The following is a 21,103-nucleotide window of genomic DNA, read 5'->3' as shown; positions in this document are numbered from 1 at the left end:
GCGTTGATTTGTACGTAAGATTGGTTGCGCCCGATTTGGGGAGGAGATATGAATAATAATGATGAAGAAGAGGAGATTGAGATTCGTGACGAGTCTCTACCTGTAAATCAATAATTATTTTTGGTTTTTCAATTCTTTTTGGTTAAATGTTGAATGATCTGTAATATTATTTCACTGCAACTGCAAACATGAAAGTGTTGGTCCTTTTGGAATGTGGTTTGGAAGACTTTGAAACTTTGATATTTATTTACATATGCTTGTTCATTTGCTTTTTATTTTTAAATTTTGATATATTTATATTGCTTTTTTTGTTCATATATCAAGTTTAAATTATTTATCAATATTCTGATTTTTTAAAAAAAAAATTGAGTGTAGATATGTCGTCATCTGACCCATCGACAAACATTTGGGATTACGCTTCCATGGTTGAATCTCCACGAAGGTCTGGAAAAATAAAGATTAAGTGTAGTTTGTGTGGCGCAAAATTTGTGAACAAGACTAATCGTTTTCACTTACACTTGTCATGTCGATGTGGTGATGCAAAACCATGCCCCAATGCCCCTAAGGATGTCCAAATTCTTTTTCAAGCCCTGTTAGATTTAAATAGAAAACCTTCCACTCCATCCAAACCTTCTATTTCTGGATCTAGTACACGAATAACATCCACAAAAGATAAAGAGGAGGAAGCCAGATTAGAAGCTTTAGAGGAAGAACAATTCCAACTCACCTTAAAATACAGTATGGAATATGTTTCTAGACTTTAGCGATATTCGAGTAAAAAACAATACGATGTTGAAGCAGGGTCGAGTACGACAAACAAGAAGAAGAAAAAGAGTAACAAATTCAAATTCCTGACCCGTCTCGATGAATTTTATAAGGCATTGGGTACTACATACAATTCTTCACATAAAGAAAGTTTGAAAAATCTAGTTCAAAGTGTAAAAGAGCACAAAGGAAATATCTCTTCGCCTTCTGACTCAGAGGAAGTGAACCAATTTGTATATGAAAAAATAGATAGCAGTTCCGATGGATTGGATTACAATAAAGGAAGGCTCTCCTCTTATGGAGGTTATTAGTTATAAATTGTTATTTTGAACAATGTAAATATGTAATTATCGAAATTTATATATTTTATTGCTTTTTTCAACTTCGAATTTCATTTGACAATTGAATTGAAATTCAAATGAATCTCAATTTATAAGTTATAACTCGAACTCGGCTTAAAGCTCGAACTCGTTACTCGAAAACCCTGCTCGAAATGGGCTCAAATTTGGACTTGGACTCGAACTCGACTCAAAAACTCGTACTCGAACGAGTAGAGTACGAACAGGGCATCCATGCTCGACGCTCGAGTAGAGCCGAGTACGTGCAGCTCTCGGCCAGGGACAGCTGAGCACGAGCAGGGCGATACTCGGCTCGACTCGACTCGTGTACAGCTCTATGTATGAGCTTGTCGGAGGTGGTCGGTTCACACAAGGAGAAGAAGAAGAGATTTGTAATGGTGAATGAATGACACATGACAAAAATGCCCTTGAAATCCCGAATGGACCCGGCCAGCTTTGGGTCAGGTCAGGCCACAGTCTCTTAGACAGAACCTGAGCACAGCTCGATTAATAAGCTGGACGTGTCTGATCGATGGGCCTAATGTGTCAGCCCAATCCCAGCCCATACCAGACTAGGACGAAAGACCGGAGGCCAGCCCAACCCATTACCCAATCCACCAGGCCTCTAGATCTGTGTTTTGGGCTTGGAAGACGATTTTCAGGCCCAAGTGATATTCAGACTAGGTACGGCCCTAGGCCCTAGCTCTCCAAAGCCCAATGAAGCGCCCAACAGAAATAAAAGTCTTTAAATGAGCGACGTTGTTAGAACTTAGAATGTATTGTCTTTTGTACTGATCTGGATTGGGTGAAGCACGGGTTCGGATTGGATTTCTGCAGGGCACGGACTGGAACGCGGCCTAACAAGCTGACGTGGGCCTACAGTTCTGGCCTCCAACAAGCTTGGGCTGGATTTGGGCCTAGATCCTGGTCCGTCGTTTGAGGCATGGACAAGCCCCGGCCCAGTCTATTTGAGACCCTAATCAGCATCGCATAGTAGTTGAACATGTGGCATGCGTTGTGCGTGTCTCATCTCAGAATCCAAATCATGAGCCCCACTACAGATTGATCAAAACCCAAAAATAAACCGAACAAGTAAGAACTGCCTGAATTATATATATATATATATATATAAAAGAACTGCCTGATTGTTGGCAGCTCAATGGACGGTTAAGATGAAAATAAAATAAAATTTTCACGTCCAAAAGTAAATATCTGCTAATCAAAGCGAGTTAAAACAATCAAACCTTTGGACCCTTAATTTGAACGGTTTGGATTGAGTTCAGTGTAAACCATGAGTATGGATAGAGTCGATAGACACGCACTGACGGCGTGCCAACCAGACACGCCATTACTATGGGCACAGATTCAACGGTCGGGAACGTGGAGTCCACTTGGATGTACGTGTCGTATATCTACACTGTCCATCCGTTTTTTCAGCTCATTTTCGGACGTGATTCAAGACAGAAGCCGATCCAAATCTCAGGTGTGGACCACACCACAAGAAACAGTGGTGATCGACCATTAAAAACTTCCCGTAGGATATTTGTGTTTTCCCTTCATCTACCTCCGTTTGATCTTATCAAAAGGTTGGATGGTAAATAAACATTACGGTGGGCCCTAGGAAGTTTTTAATGATAGCCGTTCAATCACCATTGTTTCCAATCGTGTGGTCCACCTGAGATTTGGATCTGCTTCAGTCATCGGCCCACGTCCTTAAAAATGATCTGGAAAAACGGATGGACAGCGTGGATATAACACAATACATCAAGGTGGGCCCCACTGTCGCGACATGACTGAATCCGCGCCCTCATTACTGTTTCTATGGTCCTCAACGTGGGAAACGCGTGCAAGAGACCGGGTCTCACTTGTCTTACATGGCGACTAAGATTCACCATCATATGTCGTCCTGTTGCAGCCGACATGCTGCGTAAGTATGCCGATCTGAACTGTCCATGTTTTGAGAGGCATGCAGTATGGACAACCTTTAAAATCTTGTGCTGAAATCATGATTTCAACCATCCCCAAGTGTAGATGAATGCACAACATTGGAAAGAAATTTTCAACGGTTCACAACTAACTCCAAAAAATTGAAGGTAAAGATAATCTATGAAGCGTTATTATTGAACAAATAGCTCACTTATGGTAATACTTACAAGTTAAAGTCTACGCGTGATTATAAAAGAGGAAGGGTGCAAGAAAGAGATGGAAATAAATTTAAAAAGAAAAGAAAAAAAACCATAAAAATAGACTTAAAAGTGTGTTATGATGTTATTATCTTTTTTTTTTTAATTACACTATATTAGTGATTAAATCAATTTGAAAAAGAGTTATAACAAATCCACATTAGAGACATGTTACAACCTCTGTCCTGAATTATAAAAAAATGTGAGCTTTAACTTGCCAAAGAAAAAAAATCATGAATATACTTTTGCAACACAGACTTTAGTTTTCCTTATTTTCATGATTTACCAACGAAATTTTTTCCTTGCAAATTAGTTTTAAATTTTTTTGCAATTTTTAAATTATGTCACCCGTGTTTCAGGTCTAGCGTCATGGGTTTGTTCCTTGTAAATCATGTGATTAAATTGATTTCTTTCATTGTGCTTTATCCAATGCATGTGGTGCTTTACCCAATGCATGTGGTTGATGAGTGATTATTTGCGTCCAAGACTAATTGAATATTGACAAAAGGGGCGAGAAAATAGTCATAAAGAACAAAAGGGGTGATAAAATAGTCATAAAGAAAAAACAATTAATAAGAAAGATGGAGAAAAAAGACATTAGTAATATCTAAAAATGAATTTTTATACACCAGTAAAAAAAACTAAGAGTACTTTTCATGAAACCATACACAACTTCCCCATGGTAATGTTTTTTCATAATCTTTTAATTAGTAGCTCTTCAAAAAACGAAAAGAAAAAAAGAAGGCCGAGTTTAAAAGTTGATTCATTCACCAAGAGTCACCTTGATTCACAATAATTAAAAACAGGTCACTAAAAATTATCAAAACCCCTTTTTTTTTTTAATTTCTTTATTTGAAAAATCCAACAATTTTTTTCACTTTTTTATCTTCTAAAAATAAAAAAAAAAAATAAAAATAAAAAAAAACCTAACAAATTATACAACTCACTGCAAGGTATGTTTGTGTAGTACAGTTGGTGCTTTCTGCAGTTGCAACATTGTTCATGGTACGATAGACACCACTGCAGATGACCCATGCACCAACAACCTGGCACATGGATAAACTCATACAAAGATATAGCAGCGGACATCGGTTGATGGGCAACTTCAAATGACCAAATTCTTTATATCTAGATTCTTCAAATGTAAAGCGTTTTTGGTACATAGGCCATCGAAAGTGAGGTCCATCATAGCAACCCCTTGGATTAACGAAACATGGGTCTCACCCGTAATAAGGGTACTTGTTCTCTCCCTTAGACAATGTGGAATACTTCTTAGCGTTCCAACCCATTCATCAGGTGATCCCCACCGCATAGATGCCCTGGCCTAAAATTCAAGCTAGTCTTCTAATCGGATAGGTCATACAGCTGTATATATTTAAGAAACAAATGTGGCCCATCCGATCGATAGACCTGTCTTAAATTTTACTCATGAAATCTTCATGATGTGAAACGCCAGACGAGTGGATTGGATCTTCCATATCTACGACAAAAATTGACATGAAAAGCAAATCAATGTCATCCACGTGTCAGATGGCTATAGATGCAAAGTATGCCATGGACACATGTCTATCGTCTGCCACCAAGAACTGGAATATCCACCCACATTCGAAGAAACTTTTAATTCAATAATGTTATACGTCCACCATCGATGAGATCCACGTGGCTGGTCTAGATAAGAGAATAAAAGCCACACAACTTGCATGGCATGCCAAGACGAAAATACAAGCTAACCACCGCAAGACGATATTAATTATGATATTTGTTTTCCTACATTTGTTTTTTTAAAACAGAGAGCTCAGCCAAAGAGCAAGATTAAGGTTGTGATTTATTTTTTTAAAAAAATAATAATAATAAGGATGTGTTTGGTTGATTAATGACGAAAATATCACGGTATTACATGAAAATTGGTGCAACCAAACGCACCCTAATAAACTTAAAGTATATCCTCCGGGACTCGCAGCGCACAGTAAATTAGAGTGCTCCTAGCTAGTTGCAATAGGACACTTACACAGCCCAACCCATTCATCTAGACAGTTAATTAGGTCCAACCCATATTTCATGGGCTGCCTTGGGAATATCGCCTGACCTGACAAATATTAACCATTTCATCAATGAATTTACAATATGGACGGTCAGGATCATTTACACAAAATAGGTCCAGTCAATAATTGGATCCATCTATTTGTTAGGGGCCATCACAGATTGCTTCTAGTTATAAAGAATCACTTTTGTTAAGCAATCTTACAATGCCATCCATGGATTGGAAAAAAGGGTTGGTACAGAAAATAAGGGAAAATTAAGTATGAATTAGATCATTCGATCAGTGTTGTTTTTCATGGTAGCCTATTAAATATGTTCTAAACTTAATGGACGGTTTAGATCAATTGATTGGACCGTACAAGTGAACCGATGCAACTAGCTGCACTCTAACTTATAATGCTATGAAAGCACTGGAATATTTCTCAAGATAAAATTAACCTTCCACCCACTTCATTAACGTCCCCACTTATCCGAATATAGGGAAATTTACAACTGTACGACCCATTTAAGGCCCATTTACATTTTGAAGCCCACTTCTTTTTACCTTTCAAAAATAAGCCCCAGTTGTACGGACGTCTTGCCAAAGGTCGAAAATGCCCCTGCTTTTTCCTTCAAGCGGATCGGTGGTGCTCGAAGACTAGCGCTGACGCTCCTCGAACTCCGAGTTGTACGACCGGTTCAAAAGATATCAAAGTTACATGGGCCCACAGTTTCGTATTTATTATATCCACAACGTTCATCCATATTTGGGAGCATTATCAAAAAAAAAAAAAAAATCATATCCAAAGGTCAGCTGGACCACACCACAAAGAGCAACGGAAAAATTGACTTTCACCGTTAAAAATTTTGTAGGGCCCACCATAATATTTATTTTCCATCCAATCTATTCATAAGGTCACAAAGACCTGGATGAAGAGGAAAAGCAAATTTCATAATGATGCAAAACTTCTGTGACCCCTAAAAGGGTTTCAATGGTAGACATTCAATCCTCCACTGCCTTTTACAGTGTGGTCCACTTGATCGCTAGATCAGTGTCATTTTTCGTCCCAAGCCTTAATACGAGTTCGCCAAATATATGGACAGTTTGGATATAACACATACCTTATAATAGGACCCACAAAAAGTGGTGGGGATTACAACAACAATAATAAAAATAATAATAAATAAATAAATAAAATTATTTTTTAAAAAAAATCAGGAACTTATGGCTGCGGGATTTTCTATGGCTACGGATAAAACCATAGCCATAATCGTAGCCCCTGTTTTTTTCAATATGTCCCTTGATATGGAAGGTCTTTCGATATGTAATTCGATATATCGGAAGTGTTTCGATATTATTGAAAAAAGTCTAGAATTGTCCAACGAATTTGCCTCAAAAATCTTATAATTTTTTATAGCCATTTAACCTATAGCTACGGATTAAAACCGTAGCCATAAGTGTCTGTGCCAATCCATGTAAAAAAAAATTTATTTTTTTATTTTTATTTTTTTCCATGTAAAAAAAAATTATTTTTTTATTTTTATTTTTTTACATGGAGAACTTTATTCTACATACAATTTTCTCTAATACATGTTTATATAAATATGTATATATAAGCATATAAATTTTTTTCTCTCTTTTTTTCATTTCTTTCTTTATTCATTTAACAAGAATATCTTCTAAACCAAAATTAGTTACTTGACGCACCCTATATGATTTTGGGGTAGGAGAAGCTACTTTAGCCAACCAACCAGGTTATTTTTCAATATTCCATCAGGTCAATGGTCGAAAATCCATTTCATTCACTTCACGGTCAATTTCATTCATTTCATTTACTTTGCGATCAATTCCATGCATTTCACGGTCAATCCCAGCGATTTCCCTTCACTTCACGGTCAATTCCATGCATTTCATGGTCAATTCCCTTCACTTCACGGTCAATTCCCTTCATTTCACAGTCAATTCCATGCATTTCACAATCAATCCCAGCAATTCTGCTTTGATTTACGATCATTTCCATGCACTTCACGGTCAATTCCCTTCACTTCACAGTCATTTCCATGCATTTCACGGTCATTTCCCTACACTTCACGGTCATTTCCATGCACTTCACGGTCAATCCAGTTGATTCCGTTTTGATTCAGGGTCATTTCCATGCATTCACGGTCATTTTCATGCATTTCACGGTCAATTCGCTTCACTTCACGGTCATTTCCATGCATTTCACGGTCAATCCCTGACGATTCCGTTTTGATTCAAGGTCATTTCCATTCATTTCACGGTCAATTCCCTTCACTTCACGGTCATTTCCATGTATTTCACGATCAATTCACTTCACTTCACGATCATTCCATGCAATTCACGGTCAATCCCGGCAATTCCGTTTTGATTCACGGTCATTTCATGCATTTCACGGTCAATTCCCTTCACTTCACAGTCATTTCCATGCATTTCACAATTAATTCACTTCACTTCACGGTTAATTCCCGCGATTCTATTTTGATTTACAATCATTTTCATGTATTTCATGGTCAATTCCCTTCACTTCACGGTCATTTTGATGCATTCACGATCATTTCCCTATACTTCACGGTCATTTCCATGCATTTAACAATCAATCCCGGCGATTCCGTTTTGATTCACGGTCATTTTCATGCATTTCATGGTCAATTTGCTTCACTTCATGGTCATTTCCATGCATTTCACAGTCAATTCCCTTCACTTCACAGTCAATTCTATGCATGGAAATGATCGTGAAATGAAACGGAATCACGCGGGAATGACCGTGAAATGCATGGAAATGACCGTGAAATGAAGCGAATTGATCGTGAATTGCATGGAAATGACCGTGAAGTGAAGGGAATTGACCGTGAAATGCATAAAAATGACCGTGAATCAAAACGAAATCGTCAGGATTGACCGTGAAATGCATGGAAATGACCGTGAAGTGAAGTGAATTGACGGTGAAATGCATGGAAATGACCGTGAAGTGAAGGGAATTGACTGTGAAGTGCATGGAAATGACCATGAATCTAAACGGAATCGCCGAAAATGACCGTGAAATGCATGAAAATGACCCTAAAGTGAAGCGAATTGGCCGTGAAATGCGTGGAAATGACCGTGAAGTGAAGGCAATTGACCGTGAAGTGCATGGAAATGACCGTGAATCTAAACGGAATCGCCGAAAATGACCGTGAAATGCATGGAAATGACCATGTAGTGAAGTGAATTGACAGTGAAATGCATGGAAATGACTGTGCAATGAAGGGAATTGACCGTGAAGTGCATGGAAATGACCGTGAATCTAAACAGAATCGTCGGAAATGACCGTGAAATGCATGGAAATGACCCTAAAGTGAAGGAAATTGACTGTGAAATGCATAGAAATGACCGTGAAGTGAAGGCAATTGACCGTGAAGTGCTTGGAAATGACCGTGAATCTAAACAGAATTGCCGAAAATGATCATGAAATGCATGGAAATGACCGTGAAGTGAAGCGAATTGACCATGAAATGCATGGGACCGTGAAGTGAAGGGAATTAACCATGAAGTGCATGGAAATAACCGTGAATCTAAACGGAATCGCTGGAAATGATCGTGAAATGCATGAAAATGACCCTAAAATGAAATGAATTGGCCGTGAAATGCGTGGAAATGACCGTGAAGTGAAGGCAATTGACCGTGAAGTACATGGAAATGACTGTGAATCTAAATGGAATCGCCGGAAATGACCGTGAAATGCATGAAAATGACCATGTAGTGAAGTGAATTGACCGTGAAATGCATGAAAATGAACGTGAAGTGAAGGGAATTGACCGTGAAGTGCATGGAAATGACCGTGAATCTAAACAGAATCGCCTAAAATGACCGTGAAATGCATAGAAATGACATTGAAGTGAAGCGAATTGACCGTGAAATGCATGGAAATGACCGTGAAGTGAAGGGAATTGACCGTGAAGTGCATGGAAATGACCGTGAATCTAAACGGATTCGCCAGAAATGACCATGAAATGCATGGAATTGACCATGAAGTGAAGGGGAATCACCAGGATTGACCATGAAATGCATGGAATTAATCGCGAAGTAAATGAAATAAATGAAATTGACAGCAAACTGATTGAAATTGTCCGCGAAGTGAATGAAATAGATTTTCGACCATCGACCAGATGGAATCTTGGAAAGTAACAAGGTTAGTTGGCTAAAGTAGCTTCTCCTACCCCAAAATCATATATGGTACGTTAAGTAACTAATTTTGGTTTAGAAGATATTCTTGTTAAATGAATAAAGAAAGAAATGTAAAAAAGAGAGAGAAAAAAAATTATATACTTATATATACATATTTTTATAAATATGTATTAGAGAAAATTGTAGGTAAAATAAAGTTCTCCATGTAAAAAATAAAAATAAAAATAAAAAATTTGCATAGACTTCTACAGACTACAGTAACGGCTACGGCTATAATCCGTAGCTATAACTTCAATACATATCAAACACACTTTGATATGTATCGAAAATTGCAGGATTTTTTATACAAACTTATTGAATAGTTCTGGACCTTTTTCAATCATATCAAAAGAGCTTCGATTCATCAAAGTACATATCAAAAGACCTTCAATACATAGCAAAGGATATATTGAAAAAGCATGGGTTGCGGTTAGACTACGGTTATAATCTGTAGCCATAGGTCCAGGCTTTTTTTCCCTGTTGTAATCTCCACCACCTTTGTGGGTCCTTTTACGAGGTATGTATTATATCCAAACCGTCCATCTATTTGATGAACTCATATTAAGTCTTGAGACGAAAAATAAGACAGATTTAGCTATCAAGTGGACCACACTGTAAAAGGCAGTGGAGGATTAAACGTCAACCATTGAAACCTTTCAACTTCATCCAGGTCTTTGTGACCTTTTGAATAGATTGGATGGAAAATAAATGTTATCGCGGGCCCTACAAAATTTTTAACAGTGAAAATCAATTTTCCTGTTGGTCTTTGTGGTGTGGTCCAGTTGATCTTTGGGTATGATTTTTTTTTTTTTGATAATGCCCCGAAATGATCTCGAAATATGGTGAACGTACATACCTGTGGGGCTCATGTAACTTTGATATCTTTTGAACCGTTCGTACAACTCGGAGTTTGAGGAACGTTGGCGGCTGATCCTCTTGCGGAAGGGAAAGCAGGGGCATTTTCGACCTTTGGGAAGCCGTCCGTGCGTATGGGAATTATTCTTGAAAGGTGTGGGCTTACGAATGTAAATGGGCCACAAATGGATCGTACAGTTGTAAATTTCTCCCGAATATAATATAATGATACCGGTACCCCCGCAACTTATGCTGATACCGGGCAGTTGGGGGGTCCATGTGATGTTTGCATCAGATCCATTCCGTCCATTGGTGTTTACCTTCAAGGTTAATCCATGGGACCAGGAATCAGCCTAATATTGATATTAGGTGGGACACACCACAGGGGAGAGTAGGAAGGAGATATGCGACCAATAAATCTTTTGGACTACTTGTGGGTCTACCGTATGCTGTATATACAATCCAATCCATTCAACTAGCGTACCCCACTAGGATGAAGGGACGCACCCGTTCCAAAACTACTTGGGCAACACCACGTGAATCTAGAGGTTTTAAGCTTGATTACGAGTATTCGATCAGGCTAGTTTTGGAATCTATATGGACGGAGATGCACACGAGACGGGGACCCTGCGTAGCTCGGTACCACCATTAAGTTATAATGGTACCGGTATCTAGCGCCACTAATTACACCCACTTTGATTGATAGGCGTGTATTTTTATTTTTTTAAGAGATGGGCTCCAGTGGTACCGGTACCACCACAAGCTAACAAGTGGCACTCGTCAGATGTGGAGCTCACGTGATTCATGGAGTACATCCAACAACTCAGGTGAGCTCCAGAAAATAGGAGGGAAGGCGCACCATTAATTTGCACTAGAGCCCACCTAAGTTACAAAACATGCTGATTTTGGGGCCCACTCTTCATCCAGGCGAGAGAAGGGTCTGTATGGCCTGGATTATAGATACACCACATGGTGGGCCCTCTATTCAACTCAACGGTAGGTGTCCACTCCTAACGTGTTCCGTCTGGTGTGGTCCCCACCAGTTTTGTTTAATGGATGAATATATATTGAAGTTACGCATCTAATGACAGGTTAGATGTAAGGAACACATCACACGGGCCCCACTTCTGTCCTGGAATGGATGAATAGGAAAAAAAAAAGATATTTTAATCGTCCGATTTGTTTTGGCACGTGTGTGCGTCGACAGATTCCATGGTTTTTAATTTTTTTAGTTAATTGAAATGAGGAATTTGGAGAATGAAAGAAAGACAAAGAAAGAAGGTTCAGCTGCCCCACTAGACGGTTGGGAAGATAAGCTCAACATTTCCATCTTGGCTTGCCCGACATGCTAGGTACGAGCGCCACCAAACAATGACATGAGCCGGTCCGTAGAAGGCAAGCCCTTTAGTTTGTGTCCAAACGAGAGAGAAAAAGCAAAAAAAAAAAAAAAAAAAAAAAAAAAAAAAGAAAATATAATATTAAAAAATAAAAATAAAATTTGATACTCCGGCAGAGTGTTCCGGTTGATGCACGGAACATTTGAAATGTAAATATCATCATTTTTATTAAACCTCCAAATCATGTTTAACCAGAAAATCTAATAACCTATCAATACGCGTAGGAAGGATTACTTACTTTAGTGGATCCGTAGACTACCATCATTTTTGCTTCTCATCTAAGTGCAATCATATGATTTAATCTCTCCAACCTTTCATTAGTGGAGTTGTGCTATGCACAGACATATCTCCGCACGTGTCTACTCGCATGTGTGTTGGGCGTGTGAATTATGCATTAGGTGGACTCACTGAGTAGATGACCCGTCTCAAAATCAGGTCTGTGCACAGATCAAGAGAGCTGCACGTGCAACTTAGTAGTGAGGACCATAAGCAATTATTGAAACCATTGAATGTTGTTGTACATACGCGGCCCACCTGATGTATTAATCGAACAGTGTAATTTCGGCATAGGTCATCTACGAATTCATCCCACCAGAGGCAAAGGCTGAGATGACAGAATTCTCCAAAAACAGTAGCCGAATGTACAGCTACTACAAGTGTAGACTATTTAAGCCCTATATAAGGTGAGACCCACCATTCAGGTGATCAGACCAAAGTATTAGACCATTAAATTACCAGGTAAGCCTGACGTTTATTAAAAGAATCCAGATCCTCTGCTTGACACATTCTTACTTTTTCCAATCTAATTGGACCACATCATCAGTGCCGACAATGCTACAAAATTTATAAGGTGGATTCAGTGGGCCATGACCGTGGGCCCATATGGATGTGTGTTGTATATTCATGTTGTACTTCCGTTTACTGGCTAGCTAGTGAATTTTAGGGCCTGAACTTAGAAAAATTAAGCCTATACAAATCTCAGGTGGACCATGTCACGGGAAACAACGGTGACTCAATGCCCACCATTAAGTATTTCTTGTGGGCAACAAAAGTTTTGGATCAAGCTGATGTTTGTGTTATCTAATTAAAAGGTTGGATGGAAAATAAATGTTAAGGTGGGCCTGGAAAGTATCTAACGTAAGCGTTCAACCATCACTTTTCTGTGGTGGGATCCACCTAAGATTTGGATCTGCTTCGTTTTTAGGCTCGTGCCGTCAAATAAGCTTGCAAAATGGATTGACGGTGTGGATATACAATACATACACATCCAAGTGGGCCCCACGGCCACAGCCTCACCGAAGTCCGTGTTTCCCCGCCCACGCAGAAAGAGGTCCCAGAGGATGCACGCACGTCTACCATGTCCAAGACACGTGCCGGTCGGCACGTCTGTATGCGAGAAGAGGATGCGGCTTCCATGGATCCCTGACCTTGGGGCTATATTGATGCACGTGCCTTACATCTACTCCGTCCATTCATTTTGACAGCTAATTGTAGCTCATGATCGGAAAAATGAAGCAGATCCAAATCTTAGGTGTACCACACCACAAGAAACATTATAGATTAAATACCACCATTTAAAGATTCTTGGGGCCACCGGAATGTTTATTTTCCATCCTACTTGTTGACAGGGATGAAAGTACCACATGAATATCAGCTTTTATGGTACATGAGAAGTTTTTAATGGTCAATTACCACTATTCTTGTGGCGCAGTCCATCTTAGATTTGAATCTGCTTCATTTTCGGAATCATCACGTGCAATGAGCTGTCAAAGGGATGGACAGCGTAGATGTAGTTTTCATTGCAGAACGGTGGGCCCCACGGTCAGGGATCCATCGACTTTAGTGGATCCCGCGATCCACGGAGCTCCATTTCAAAACTTCATACTCCGGCAGTTAGACGAATGATCCCCGGCCAGGAAGAAAATGCTTAAGCCCAACACCGCTAAGTAGGTCGGGTCAGACCTCTGTCCCCACCATGATGTAGGGCATGAGCTCAAAAATAAGTCACATAGACAAAAATGGTGATTAAATGCTTACCGTTGAAAATTTTGGGGGCCATGGAAGATTTCGATCAAGCTGATATTCATGGTTTCCCTCCTTGAACTTATCAACAGGTTAGATCACAAATAAACATTATCATATGCATAAAAAATTTTAATAGTGGACATTTAATCAATATTATTTTCATGTAATGTGGACCACCTGATATTTGAATCTGCCTCATTTTTAGGCTCATATTTTAAAATTAGCTGTGAATAAGAATGAACGGCATCGATACAACATAGAACTTTGACACCAGCTAGCTGGATGTTGTCGGGGTAATTAACCGCGTCCGTTTAAAAGTTGTATAAGTGGCCAATAAGTCAGTCAAATGAACTGTCCAAATTAGGAGTCCGGTAGTTTAAATGTACCGTGAGCAAAAAAAAAAAGAAGCTTATCTGACTATCTGATTGGTGGATATTTATTAAACGGTTAAAAACAAAAGATATTTAACAGACAAACAAGTGTCCACGAATCAGAGGTTGGGATTCAAAGAATCTGATTCTCCGCATGTGACTTCACGACAGCATGTTTCTCAATTTACTGGATTTAATTTTATTTATTGATTTATGCCACGTCTATAATATCGGAGTGCCTGTGTATCAAGCGTTATTTACTCTGTCCGAGGATCATAAAGCTAGATCTCAATCTGCAGATAAAAAGAGAGAGAGATGGTCCAGTTCTCTTGAGCACATAAGTTATAGTACTCCTAGTTACATCAGGACAGAGACATTGATAGATTCATTAATCGAAACAGTTCATTAGTTCCAACGAACTCTTCATGGTTTACGATGTAAATATCACATGATTTGACCAATCTTAACTAGTTGATCAATGGACTCTAATTTGGACAGTCAATATCATTTTCATAAGAATAGGCCCAATCAGTAATTTCATTCATCTATTGGTTAGGGACCGTGATGTCTTGCTTATTACTATATATAATAAATATTGTTAGCCAATCATAACTATCCCATCTATGGCTTTGGGAAAAAGGATGGCAAAAGAAATAAGAATAAATCAACGATAGATTGGACCATTTGACAGGGCAAAAATTTTCTAAGTAGCCCATGAAAATCATTCTGGACTTAATAGACAGCTCAGATTGATAGATTGAACTATCAAAGTGAACAGATACAGCTAGGAGCACTATAACATACATTGTTATGAGAGCACCGGAGCATTTCTCTAAGAAAGATGAAAAATAAAAAATTAAAAATGGTGAGTTGCCGTCGACCCGTTGAAGACGCCAAGTAAGCGAGAAGCATGCCAGTCAACGTGTCGCATTCCTCAATTTACTTGAATTTTACTCCCGCAACAACGGACGCGGATTAGCCCTCTCCATCCAAAACCCCAAAACCCAAACCCCTTATAAATCCCAACCCCTCCTTTCTCCCAAACTCAACAATCCTCTCTCTCTCTCTCTCTCTCTCTCTCTCTCAAACACAGGCATGACGTCTACCATCGCCCTCTTCGTTTTATTGGCTATCATCACCGGCACCAGTGCGGCAGATCCCGACCTGCTCCAGGACATTTGTGTCGCCGATCCCACTTCAGGTAATCTCTCTCTCTCTCTCTCTCTCTCTCTCTCGATATTTACATCCTAAAATCAAGTGTCAATTCCCAAATATTTTATACAAATGATTTTAGCTATGTAGCGAACAAATTGTATATATGGGGTGTAACTAGCAAAATTAGGGGTGGATATATCAAATTCTCAACCCCCTTGATTTCATACTAAAGTTGTACTATCCTGTTACCAAAAAGTCGAAAGAAAGGGCGTGTCTATAAATTAAGTGGGTGTAGATGTCAGTTTCCAAAACTCAAGCGTCCATTACTTGAACTTTCAATGCGGCCATTTATTTCCCACCGACGAGTTAGACGTGTAGAATGTCCGATCCATAAGAAAGATGGGCAACCCCTCGATGATAAATGAAAATTGGGCCGATCCATACAGCTCGAATCCAACATCAAAATCATTCGGAAATCGATCGTGTGACTTGATTTGCTTGTGTGATCGACCCATGCCAACACTGTGTTGTGGCCCACCTTTTGCACGGATTGGATATTTTAAAAATGTGACATTTGCCGTGAAAGAAGTGGTTTTATGTGATGATTTCTCGTGGCAAAATTAAGAAATTAGTAAATCTGATATTCGATGCAACCAAACGCACCCTAATACCTTGTCTGACCTTTTTTTTTTTTCTTTTTAATAAAAATTGCGATCGCTGATCCAGCTGTGAAGATCAACGGGTTCGCCTGCAAAGACATAGCGACTGTCAATGCAACGGATTTCTTCTTCGACGGACTAGCAAAGGCCGGGAGCACGAACAATTCCATGGGTTCTCTGGTGACTGCAGCCAATGTACAGAAGATCCCCGGCCTGAACACGCTCGGCGTGTCTCTGTCTCGCATTGACTACGCGCCAGGCGGTCTCAACCCGCCTCACACGCACCCACGTGCGACCGAGATCGTGTTCGTCCTCGAGGGCGAATTGGATGTTGGATTCATCACGACGACTAACACACTCTTCTCGAAATCGATCAAGAAGGGCGAGATCTTTGTATTCCCAAGGGGTCTAGTTCATTTCCAGAAGAACAATGGGAATGTTGCAGCTGCAGTGATCGCAGCTTTCAATAGCCAATTGCCTGGGACCCAGTCGATCGCAGCCACCCTATTCGCGGCCACCCCGCCGGTCCCTGACAATGTACTCACCAAAGCGTTCCAAGTTGGGACTAAGGAAGTGGAGAAGATCAAAACTAGGCTCGCGCCCAAGAAATAGAGGAAGTGAGAGATTGATCCATGTCGGCCGGTGTGTCAGATTCCGGCAGTGGGTCGGGTTTGTACTGTTGATGGACTAGATTGGTTGATGATTTGTTGTGAAATTTGTGGACTTTTGTCCTTTGCAAAATAATCTAATTGTGGAAAACACGCAACAATAATCGCTCAATCAAATGCATTCCCATTCGTGCCAATAGGTAACACGTGTGTAAGATCTCTTCTTTTCATTTAGTTGAAATCACTGCTCGAGTGGGCCACTTAAACTGATGGTTAGAACGGTTTTTTTAGCTGTCCATTTGGTTTACCCACTGGATGTAAAGCTCAGAGACGTACACGTGTTCCATACACGCATGTGTGCCCTGCGTGTGGATGATCAGGATTCCACACGGGTGTGGAATGGGGTGTAGATATTTTGCGTAGAATATTGTAAATGGGCCCATATCCACAAAAATAAATAAATAAATACAAGTAGTGGATCCTTGATCCGCAATCATCCACGTGGACATTATAATAGTCAAAGCGCCATACCGTCATTTTCTATTAGCCGGCGCAGATGGAATTTCCCAACGGATGAGAACGGACTCTAAAAGGGGTGGGTCCCACTATGAATAAGCTATGGGAGAAGGACGCGGATTGTGTCCTACCCCGGCTCTGTGGAGCCCACCGTGACGTAAGTATGTTATCCACGCCGTTAATAATTTTTATATGGTCATTTTAAGGTATAATCCAAAAATAGAGGTAGTTTCAGAGCTTAACTGTTCCACAAAGTGGGGATTGAACGTCCACCATTAAAAGCTTCTTGGGAAATAGAGAAGTGTCAGGTCAAGCTGATATTTGTGTTTTCAATTCATCCAAGCCTGCATGACCTTATTAATAGTTTGGGTGGTAAAAAAACATCATGGTGGCCCTTAGAAAGGTTTCAATGGTGAGTGTCATTATCACTGTAGCTTCCTTTGATGTGGTCCATTGGAGCTGTGTATCTACTTCAATTTTTGGTTCATACACTAAAATGATCATATAAAAACGATTAACGGTGTAGATAACATATTTATATAATGGTGGGTCCCACAAAGCCCTACCTGAATGGATTACCATTGGGGGGTTGGACGCAATCCACGTCCGGTCCCACAATGAATAAGCCATGGGAAAAGGACGCGCATTGCGTCCTACCCCCGCCCGGACGATAATCCGTTCAGGCAGGGTCTGTGGGGCCCATTGTGATGTAAGTATGTTATCCACACCGTTAATAATTTTTATATAGTCATTTTAACGTATAATTCAAAAATAGAGGTAGTTACAGAGCTTGAGTGGACCACAAAGTGGGGATTGAACGTCCACCATTAAAAGCTTCTTGGGAGCTGGAGAAGTGTCAGATCAAGCTGAAATTTGTGTTTTCACTTCATCCAAGTCTGCATGACCTTATTAATAGGTTGGGTGGTAAAAAAAAAACATCATGGTGGCCCTTAGAAAGGTTTCAACGGTGGGTTTCATTATCATTACATCTTCCTTTGATGTGGTCCATTGGAGCTAGGTAACTGCTTATTTTTATTTTTTTTATCATATCTTAAAATGACTATATAAAAATTATTAACGGTGTGGATAACATACATCACGATAGGCCTCACAGAGCCCTACCCGAACGGATTACGGTCCGGGCGGGTGTAGGACGCAATCTGCGTCCATGGGAAAAGCATGAGCTATCAAAATGATCCTATTCATCCAATCGATGGACAAAATAATACAACGGTCAACCGTAAACATTCAAGTCTTTATTCCGAATAGTTGAATAATCGCCGCAGAAAAAGAGGACAGTCCGTGGCCTATTCATGGTGAGCCCCACTTTCTGGAGTACACTAGCAAAGTTAGCTCGGTATCTCGCTTGACTAGGTTCGAAAAAGCTCGACTCGACTTGGATCGAAATTTTGTTCGAACCGAGTTGAGTCATTTTTAATGTTTCGAGTCGAGTCTAAGCTGAACCTAGCTTGACTTAATATTGAGCTCAACTCAACTCGGACTCGACTCGGATTGAGTTTTAAGTGAATATATAAGGATTTAAAATTCAAAAAAATAATTAAAAAAATCTTCATTTGCCCAACTCTACCTATTTCGCACAGCTAGCAACCCTAATCCATTTCTCCCTCCCTCTCGCTCAAATCGCCTAGATCGTCCAATCCTAACCCATTTCTCCTTCCCTTTCGCCTAAATTAGCCGTCAGTTCACCCGATATTCTCGTCGTTCTCCACCACCCAGCGACATTCCTTCTTCCAGTGTCTGTCCGGACAAGCTCCTCTTCCAAAGTGAGTCATCTCCTCCACTCTCTCCATTTTTTCCGACGAGTAGCGTTCGTCCTCGAAAACTCAACTCGAACTCGGCTTGGACTAAACTGAGCTACTGGCCGAGCCGAGCACAAGCTGCTGTTCGAAGCTCGCAGGCCAAGCACAAGCTAAGACACGAGCTATCCGAGCCGAGCTTTACCCACCTCAGGCTTGACTCGACTTGTGTACACCTCTACTTGCGCCCATCCACGAGGCCGGCTGGTAGATTACCACATCACAAAGTGGTATACACAACACCGTGCGGAGAGTTTGTACAGTACCATCCCGTGTTTTCAGTTTGTACAAGTGGGCTCCACGGGTCATTGATTCAAATTCCAACCATTGAAATGATGGACCTAAACTTGGATGGCTCATGCAACAAAGAATCCGCCCTTCGTCCGTTGAATACAATTGTATTTTCTTTTTCAACTTTCTCCCTGCTTGCTACTTATTGAAGGGTTAGGATGTGGTGGGCCACGTAAGCTATTACACGCTCCATGGAAGAGATCTAAAGCACCTGACTTATCATCTACCATACAAGCGGCACGTGTACCATGATCAGAACCATCCACCTCACAGGCTATTCCACTGATTGGCCACTAAGGCAAAATTGACTTGATCGGACAATCCTAACCTTCTAATGAAGTAAGGGTTGGCATTGTCCAAATACAAACAGTGGCTTTTGGTGCATGGTCCACTCACTAATGCACTTGATGAATGGACGGTTGAGATCTCGTTAGAATGTGAAATAAGATGAAGGCACTGGATCAGATCTGGAGATAATCACTCAATTACCAGCTGGGTTTGTTGGGGAAAGTGCGTTGGTTGAGTGAAATGAAAGACCCAAATACAACCCAATCATATTCTCTCATTCCTTGGCTTTTACATACAGCAAGCATCCATTAAAAAAAAGCTTTTTAATTTAGTTTAAGAAGATATTTCATCATTTTGCAAACCATACAAGTTTGTGATAAATCTGAGAGATTCATAGGTGGACCCCACCATGAAATCCACTCAACAGGTGTGCCACACATGCACATTGAATATGAACGGTTGGTGATTATTTTGCTTTTTTTTTTTTTTCCAGATCATCTATATTATATATCTCGTAAACGGGTAGCCAACCTCATGAGCGGACTAGCCGTATGTTAACAGCCATCACCACAGGGGCCACCTTATGCATGGCTCAGATTGCCTACACAAGTGCCAAGATGTCAAGCCTTCTGTGTGGGGCTACAAACTTGTTGCTTGGCTGGCCTGCATTGGTAAGAAGCAGCTAATTACACCCAACTGTGACTTTTAAATGAGAAAAACTTAGACACTCGGGAAGAGTGTGATGGATGATATGCAGGCACTCAAAGATTTCTCACGAATAGCACGTAGGGGTGGTAATGGGCTGGGCTTGGTCGACGCAGGTCAGGTCCAGGACACTTAAAACCCAAGGCCCAAGCCAGCCCCAAACTCCCACACTGGACCTAGTCTAGCGTACAGGCCCAAGTCTGACCATATATATCTATATATATATATATATATATATATATATATATATATATATATTAATGGGCCACTTAGATTGATGGTAGGACGTAACAGAATAATGGCACAGAGCATCGAAGTTCTCTCATCCATAGAGTATTCATCTACACCATATTGATACCACGTCGTGACTCAACCCAACGTGCATCTGAAAAATAAGGAAACGGATTGGCTACGCTGTGTGGGCCCCACATGCTGTTCACCAACACCGTGCATTTATGGGTCCCCTCTAAATTAATGGTTGCATAACTAAGGATTAAAATGGAGGTACAAAATATGGTCAAGCCAGGTTAGGTCAAGTCGGGTAACTTAAGCCCAAATATAACTCAAATATTGATTCGACCACACATGCAAGGCCAAAGCCTAGCCCATAGCACAAGCTACTAGGTCCAAGCTCGGCCTAAAGCAGAGTCCTCATGGGATAGGAAAAGATAGAATGTATTAGCTCCCCGAGCACGTTGTTTTTTGATTGCCAAGCACTTGTTCTTAAAATAATTAGGCTTCCTATAGTACCAACAACCATTCTTATTTTCTTTACCCCTTTCCTTAGGACTTCCCCTAACCTGATTTTGTAACAGGATCTCTTGCTTCCTTGGGGTCTGTTTGGGCAGTGGGATTGGAAGGGATTAGGTGGGATGGGATTCAGAAG

The 21,103-nt window shown here is 40.3% G+C and overlaps 1 protein-coding gene across 1 annotated transcript; it reads left to right on the top strand.

The window, feature by feature from the left end:
• The first annotated feature begins 15,178 nt into the window (after positions 1–15,178).
• LOC131231260 (germin-like protein 5-1) lies at positions 15,179–16,797 on the top strand. The gene is made up of 2 exons (XM_058227400.1): positions 15,179–15,379; positions 16,060–16,797. Exons 1-2 carry the CDS (start codon positions 15,274–15,276, stop codon positions 16,602–16,604), a joined length of 651 nt encoding a protein of 216 aa, XP_058083383.1. The 5' UTR covers positions 15,179–15,273; the 3' UTR covers positions 16,605–16,797.
• Positions 16,798–21,103: the final 4,306 nt, after the last annotated feature.

Source organism: Magnolia sinica, chromosome 17, assembly GCF_029962835.1.
Source record: "Magnolia sinica isolate HGM2019 chromosome 17, MsV1, whole genome shotgun sequence".
NCBI lineage: Eukaryota > Viridiplantae > Streptophyta > Magnoliopsida > Magnoliales > Magnoliaceae > Magnolia > Magnolia sinica.
The sequence above is the reverse complement of the archived record's forward strand: the minus strand, read 5'-3'. Positions and strand labels throughout refer to the sequence as shown.